The following is a 7005-nucleotide window of genomic DNA, read 5'->3' as shown; positions in this document are numbered from 1 at the left end:
TTCTATTAAACTGGAAGATGCTTGTATCTCTTCCTTTAACTTCTTTTTAAGTTCCTCAAGTTGTTTATAAGTATCTATAGTATGATAATGATTGCAGTACCATATAGTGGGTTTGTTTCGTGAGGCTAAACTTCGGCGTTCTTTTCGTTCTTCAAGATGGGAGAACGAATAATTAACCAAACGAAATTCCAGTTTTAATGAGCGTGGTAGCTTATTAACGTCTTCAGAACAAATGTTTAACCTCACGAAAGTCATTTTGAGGATGGAAAACGAAAGTTTACCCCCACGAAACAAACCCGCTATACGGTATCAATCAATAATAATTATTAATAATAACCTGATCTTAATTCTTCATATTGTTCTGTCTTGTGTTTCAAGTCTCCAGTAACTTCCTCCTGTTGTTCAGTAAGTGTTGCTATTCTCTCTTCATTTTGAATGAGGACCATTTTCTGTTGAAGTATCTCTTCTTCATATTTCTTTATAAAAAATTGTTTCTCTTTTTCATGGAGTTCCTTTTCTTCCTCCAGTTGCTTTTGAATACTTTCAACTTTGTCCTGTAGTAACATAACCTGATTCTCATCCTTTTTGTCTTCCTCCTCCTCCTGGTAAGAATGACTCACTGATTCTGTTGTTCCTATACTCAATAGTATTATGTATCATATTAATAATATTGATGTACCTGCTGGTACTTCAGTTGCTAGTGTGGTATCTTTACTTTGTATAGTAGGGCCCACATAAATATCAGTGAGTTCCCAAACTTCCCACATACATTTACCACCATCATCTCTAATCACTTTTAACTTTATATGACAGGGTAATACGGCTGATGATAGTTTCTCGACATCTTTAAGTACTGAATAGCTAGTATCTTTATCAACGACAATCGCAACAGACTCAAGTAGCGATGATGCTTTTAAAAGCTCTTCTTCCAAAAATTGACAAAGCTTCATTTTTAACTTCTCAACAGCTTCTTTATACTCTTTAATAAGTACCTTAGCCTCCTTTATATTGAACTCATTAACAAAATTCTCCAACACACTTATGTCATCAAGTGAAACTGTTATTACGTAATAATTGTAATATGTCACGGATATCTTGACACTGAGCTAATTGAGGCTTTAATGCTTTGTTAATTATACCCAGTACATATTTGATATTATGAAGGGATGAAGACAGAGGGTTGCTCTTCATTATTGACTCCACTTGTAAGAATGTATTCGTCAATTTTATTCGCATCATCATAAACTCTGAAGTGACACTCACAGAAAGATAAATCCTCAGTGCTTTAGCTAAATAATTAATGTGTTAGATGTAAATGTTAAGTTAATACATACATTAACTCTTACCATTCTCATCATCACTTTCATAAACTATTCCTATACAACAATCATTAGTTAATAGTATATGTTATACCGTACAAGATGATTTATTGGCAAGAGTAATATTTAGCGAATTTGCCTCTAGAAACTGCCAATCGCTAATATCAATTCCTTGCCAATAAAATATCTTGTACAGTAATACAATTACTTACTGTAGTCTCTCATGATGGCAAATCCTATCTCGGCAATGGCTGGTATGTACATGTATTTGCATAAAATGTCAGCAAATGTCTTAAGTTTTTTATAATCAGCACAAACAGCTTCCTTTATGTCACCCAGTAGTCCTTCTCCTTGTCTATGTGGGAGGATTGACTCTTTTATTAGTTCTGCTTCATACAGATCTAAATACAACAGAGGTAATGCAGACAGTAGAGATTGGTCTGAGGAATGACGAGCAAGGATTCTACAAGCAGGATGCTCTAAACAATAAATAAATAAATGAAATACTAATTGTTTATTAAACTTACTCTCCCTATCTATTCCATCAGCTACTCCATTCTCTCCTAATTCCCTCAATGCTAATATCAATGAATAGATAGTTGGACCACCTTTAGTGTACTCTACATTATCACTGAGCTTTCACTAACCATTTAGTAAGACACTCACGTAGACAGCTCTCAGTATCTCCTTTATCATTCAATGTGATGACATCCAGTGTAGTAGGAGAGAGTCCAAGAAACAGGCCGAGATCAGAGTAATTGATTTGGCCTAAATGGTGACGTTTGAGTAAATCAAGTACCTCAGGTAGATCAGTAACTATAATGATAAATATTTTTTTTTAATAAAAGAAATAAACAAATATAGATCTATACTTTTCAGTTGATTTGGCGGTACAGAAGAAGAGAAAAGAGAAGTAAACTTGGAAGTCATTGTTAAACTGCCTCAGTAACTACCAAGAGATACCCGTAACCCGTTAGAGATTACAAGGCAAACCATAGGCATAATCTATGGGCAAACAGATAACAGTGTAAACATTGATCACGTGATCAAAGCCACACCCACTAGCAATTAAAAATGCCAGTTCAGCAATAAAAATCCCGAGGCCGCCCATTGCAGGGAATCTGGCCCAGTATGAGTCTCTGCTATCAGACTGAAGTCCCATTGTACCATAGTGTCGGGGCATCTTCCTAAATTTTTAAACTTATGTACAAACACAAAAGTACACACACAACACATAAAGTAAAAAGTCCATATAAAAAATTAAAACATACAATGTCATTGCTCCAGTAATCATTATCTTGTTCATCTATCTACTAATGTATGGGATAAGGTAAATTATTGTGATGACTGATAACTTACATGAAGCAGCAATCCTGTCAGCTAATGTAGAAAGAACAACATGATCCTGTTCCCTCAGTATAAACAAGAATGTACTAATGTGATCAGGACAAAATTCAATTGTATTTGTAATTTTCTGAACAAAAAGTCCCACTCTTTCAGATAAAGACTGGCGATTCATCCCATCAAATAACTCATTATACTGAGAAGAATTAATAATTTTTATGTCCTTACAACCATTAGCTATGTCACGAAACATTGATAATTCTGAAGTTGAAAGGAAACGTTTCAGATCATTAAGGTGCTTCTTGAGGTCATTATGTGAACCAGGATTAGGAACATCTTTAGTACCAACAGAATGAGGTGCATCTACATGTACATGTATACATCATCAACTATTATTGATGTAATATCAAAAAATACATACCTAGTAAATTTCTCAGTGATCTATTAATAAAAATCTTCATTTGTTCTTGCACACCTTTCAATGGTACAGAATAACTCAAGTTAGGTACAGTATGGGGACTATTCTCAGCATATATTGATACTAAACAAAATGGAGGGACTGTAGTACTATTGTCACCGAAACGAAGAATTTCATGTTCCCTGATCTATTGTATAAAAATGCTATACTACTGTTGTCTAGCTAATAAAATAAATTACCTGACATGGATCCAAATGTGGTTTAATTCTCCATCCAGTTGTTGGTTCAGTTTGCTCCTCATCAAATTTTAATTTAATGCATCGTTTTGGTGATGCGAGTTTAAAACTAATACTTTGATCCATTTCTGGATGAGAATATTTTTTTTCAATATACTACAAAACAAGTAATTGGAAAAAAAACAAAAATAATGAAATTTGAAATACCCGAAGTAATGCATTCAGGTCTCTAGCAGCAGTGAATCTCATTAAATCTCTTCTCTCTTCTCTTTGATAAAACACTTGTCCAGCATACACTGTAGCTTCAGGTATACCAGTGGAATGAGTAGATACAACTATAAATAAAAAACAATACTTTTTAGAAGTAATATGATACTGTATAGCCGCAAAGTTTCGAGGCAATAAACTTTCGCGAATCAGGCCGCAAGTCTTTTTTTGCAAATTAACTTTCGCGGTTCTTGTTTTAAAGCACATGTGTTTATGGGCAATACGGATAATTTTACGGAATTAACTTTCGCGAATACGGAAAATCAGCGAAAACAGCAAAAGTTGTAACCTCGAAATTAAGCGGCTATATACGGTAAATCACATACCAATTGTAGACTGAGAGCTTAATTCAACTGATTCTGTACCAACAGCAACTTGTGACAGCTCCTCAATATGCTGTTCACTTTCTTTCACCAGTAACAATTTTTGTCCTTCTCTTCCTCCATTGTCATGCTCTTCTTTCTCCTGCTTATTCTTTTCTTCTTGCTTCAGTTGACCCTCAACTTGTTTGTCTTCTTCTTTTTGCTGCTGATGCTCAACCTCTACTCCTCCACTTGCTCCTCCTTCTTGTCCTCCTGCTCCTTGTCCCTCTCCTCCTGTTGTCTCTCCCTTTCCTTTCCCTCCCTCATCTCCTGACTCTCCATCTTCCTCTCCATTCCTCTCCTCATTCCTACCTCCTCCATTTCCCTCTTCTTCCTCCCCAACAATAGCTAATTGACAGAACTTGCTTCGTTCAATCCATCCATATCTCTGGTATGCTGGAAACTCCCCTCCTTCAATTAGTGAGAACTGGTAAGGAAGACTAGCTGTGTGAACTGGAGCAACAGCAAATTTAAGATACTTGGATAAAGAAGGATCACTGAGATCGATACAGTGTTGCATTTCTATCCTCAGTGACTTGAGGAGTGGACTGGTTGATATTGCATACACTGCACTCACTAGTCTAGTATTATCAGGAAACCTATAAAGGAATTAATAATTAAAATACATGTACATGAATATAGGGTATAATGGGTGCTTTTTGTTGGGTAAAATTTTTGTTATTACATTAAAAAATTAAAATTTGGCATAAAAATTTTTGTCAATCATTATTTTATTGTTCTTGTTATAGAACAAAATACATAAGACATTAATATTTTCTTATAAAGACTAAATTATCAATTGTTTTCCCTCACAATAATTCCCCACTAACTATACAGACATAACTACATGTACAGTATATGTACTTGAAGTGTCCTCCTACAAGAGCTAGTACTGATACTTCTACAGTCTCTGATGCTGATAGACTATCCTCTGCTACACTAATCCTCAGTCCATACTCCTCCCAGTTCATCAGTTGAGGTTTGTCTCCTTGAACTAAGAACAACTTCTTCCCTGCTATTTGGGACTCATTCAGACCTTCCAAATTATCTGTAGGAAAGTATAACAACTGAAATTATGTATTGTTAAAATGTGTATGTAATTATGGACAAAGATGATACAATGAACCATAATTCATGTAAAGCTACACTGAATGACAATGTACAGTACATGAAGCAACTTTAAAAAGGCATAAAAAATCTAATTTTGATCAGAATCAATTCAAACTTTCTACGCAACATAAGTACATGTACATGTATATGTATAAAAAATGTAATAAAAGTTGAGAAGTATTCCTTTTACAATTTTAGCAAAATTTGGCTCAAGACCATGTACTACAGTACAAGGACTTTCGTCCAATTTAAAAATTCTTTAAAAATCCAATTTTAATCGGAATCAGCTCAAACTTTCTACATATACTTGTAGCATACAAATATGGATTTGCATTAGGAAAAACTATTTAAAGAATCCCCACTTTTTAATTTTGGTAAAATTTGGCCAGAGACCCTAGACCCTGTACAGGGACTTTCGTTTGATTTCGAAGTAATTCTAAAAAATCTGTAAAAAATTCATTTTTGATTGAAATCAGCTCAAACTTTCTACACAACATAAGAACATGTATATGTATAAGGAAAATTTTAAAAATGAACAATTGTCTACTTTTCAATTTTGGGGAAATTGGGATGAAGACACTGTACTATAGTACAGGGAATTTCATTCGATTTTGGAGCAACTTTTAAAATTCATAAAAAATCCAATTTTTGTTGGAATCAGTTCAAACTTTTACACCACATAAGTACGTGTATGGGCATCAGAAAATGAAATAAAAATTGTCACCTAAACAACAACAACAACAACAATAACAATAATAATAATAATAATAATGAACAACAATGGTTAGTATAACAAGTAATGAAATTTTGGCAGTGATTTGAGGTCACTTGCCAATATATCTTGATATGTCAAATCAAAGCCAAAAATTCCTACTCCAAATATGGTAAACACTGCAAACATACATCTACTCAACTTGGAATATACCATATTTTGGTGATTGGTGGTTTGCAAGCGGAATCCACAATATTAAAACCGCCAATCATTAATGCGCATGCTCAGTAATGCACATGTACAGAAAAATCGCCAAATTAAAAACCGCTGATTACAATTTTATAGCAAAATTGCCAAAATAAAGTGCCGCCATAATAAAGCGCCAAACAGTATAGATACATGTACATGAGTCCAATTATGATGTACATGTACATGTATAGCCACAAATTCCACCCACCAATCACTACAAATTCCTACACTCCAAATATGGTAGCTATGGTAGCTATACTAATATCAACTAGTGTACTCCTCCTCATACAATAATTCATGTGGTCTATCAGTAGATACAGTTCAGAGTACTGGACTAACCTTTACTGATATAAGTACATGTATGTACAGTCTCAGTCTCTTGTAATATCTCAGTCTCTTCTTTCTGTTCTACTGGTACTATACAATACAATTTATTAATAATTATTAATAATAAGTATACCATTATGATCTTTAATTAATGACATTAATCTTTCATTCTCCAGTATCAATGCTTTCCTTTGTTCTAATTATAAGAAGAGGTCATTAACTAGTAATTAATAATGTGTGTGGGTGTGTACATACTTTGAAATGTTGCACTTTCATTTTTAATCTTTTGTATTTCACTCTGTAATTCTATATAATAAATATATAAGAGAAGTATTCAAACATGACTAAAAATATAACATGCACAATGTACATACACATGACACACAAAACTGAAGTACATGTACAGTATCAAATTATCAATCAATACTTTATAATCATTAATCAATAATAATATGCTAATATAATATATAATTAAGGTTAATATAATAATATACATGGTAGAAGTACATGTACATGTGTCTGTCACACACACACACACACACACACACACACACACACTCACATACCTGACTGGGTGATAGTGTAAGTCATACTGACCTGATACTTCCTTGTGATCTTTGACTTGCTGTAGTTCTAGTTCTTGTTGAAGATCATCAATCTT

At 33.7% G+C, this 7005-nt stretch overlaps 2 protein-coding genes across 2 annotated transcripts; both read right to left on the bottom strand.

Annotated features, from left to right (window-relative positions):
• Positions 1–49: 49 nt before the first annotated feature.
• Positions 50–2340, bottom strand: LOC109588264 (uncharacterized). The gene is made up of 8 exons (XM_020004438.1): positions 2192–2340; positions 1986–2135; positions 1847–1939; positions 1532–1798; positions 1347–1376; positions 680–1289; positions 338–634; positions 50–74 (listed from the first exon to the last, which is right to left on the bottom strand). Exons 1-6 carry the CDS (start codon positions 2247–2249, stop codon positions 1048–1050), a joined length of 840 nt encoding a protein of 279 aa, XP_019859997.1. The 5' UTR covers positions 2250–2340; the 3' UTR covers positions 50–74; positions 338–634; positions 680–1047.
• A 163-nt stretch (positions 2341–2503) lies between these two features.
• LOC105314950 (uncharacterized) lies at positions 2504–6935 on the bottom strand. The gene is made up of 11 exons (XM_020004435.1): positions 6911–6935; positions 6600–6650; positions 6478–6540; positions 6385–6434; positions 4811–5013; positions 3911–4545; positions 3525–3652; positions 3321–3473; positions 3085–3268; positions 2679–3026; positions 2504–2632 (listed from the first exon to the last, which is right to left on the bottom strand). The coding sequence occupies exons 1-11, from the start codon at positions 6933–6935 to the stop codon at positions 2622–2624; spliced, it is 1851 nt and encodes a 616-aa protein (XP_019859994.1). The 3' UTR covers positions 2504–2621.
• Between the last annotated feature and the right edge of the window lie 70 nt (positions 6936–7005).

Source organism: Amphimedon queenslandica, unplaced genomic scaffold (assembly GCF_000090795.2).
Source record: "Amphimedon queenslandica unplaced genomic scaffold, v1.1 AMPQUscaffold_12204, whole genome shotgun sequence".
Lineage (NCBI taxonomy): Eukaryota > Metazoa > Porifera > Demospongiae > Haplosclerida > Niphatidae > Amphimedon > Amphimedon queenslandica.
Note: the sequence above shows the minus strand (reverse complement) of the source record. Positions and strands in the feature narration are given on the sequence as shown.

What these genes read in the sequence shown, in the direction of transcription:
- LOC109588264 (XM_020004438.1), bottom strand. Translation starts at nt 2,249, where the DNA reads ATGACTTCCAAGTTTACTTCTCTTTTCTCTTCTTCTGTACCGCCAAAT. An exon ending in TGCCATCATGAGAGACTACA is followed by an intron (nt 1,377 to 1,531) that starts GTAAGTAATTGT and finishes ATTGTTGTATAG; the next exon opens with GAATAGTTTATGAAAGTGAT. An exon ending in TGAAAGTGATGATGAGAATG is followed by an intron (nt 1,290 to 1,346) that starts GTAAGAGTTAAT and finishes TTAATTATTTAG; the next exon opens with CTAAAGCACTGAGGATTTAT.
- LOC105314950 (XM_020004435.1), bottom strand. Translation starts at nt 6,935, where the DNA reads ATGACTTACACTATCACCCAGTCAG. An exon ending in TTACACTATCACCCAGTCAG is followed by an intron (nt 6,651 to 6,910) that starts GTATGTGAGTGT and finishes TTTATTATATAG; the next exon opens with AATTACAGAGTGAAATACAA. An exon ending in CTTGTAGGAGGACACTTCAA is followed by an intron (nt 4,546 to 4,810) that starts GTACATATACTG and finishes ATTCCTTTATAG; the next exon opens with GTTTCCTGATAATACTAGAC.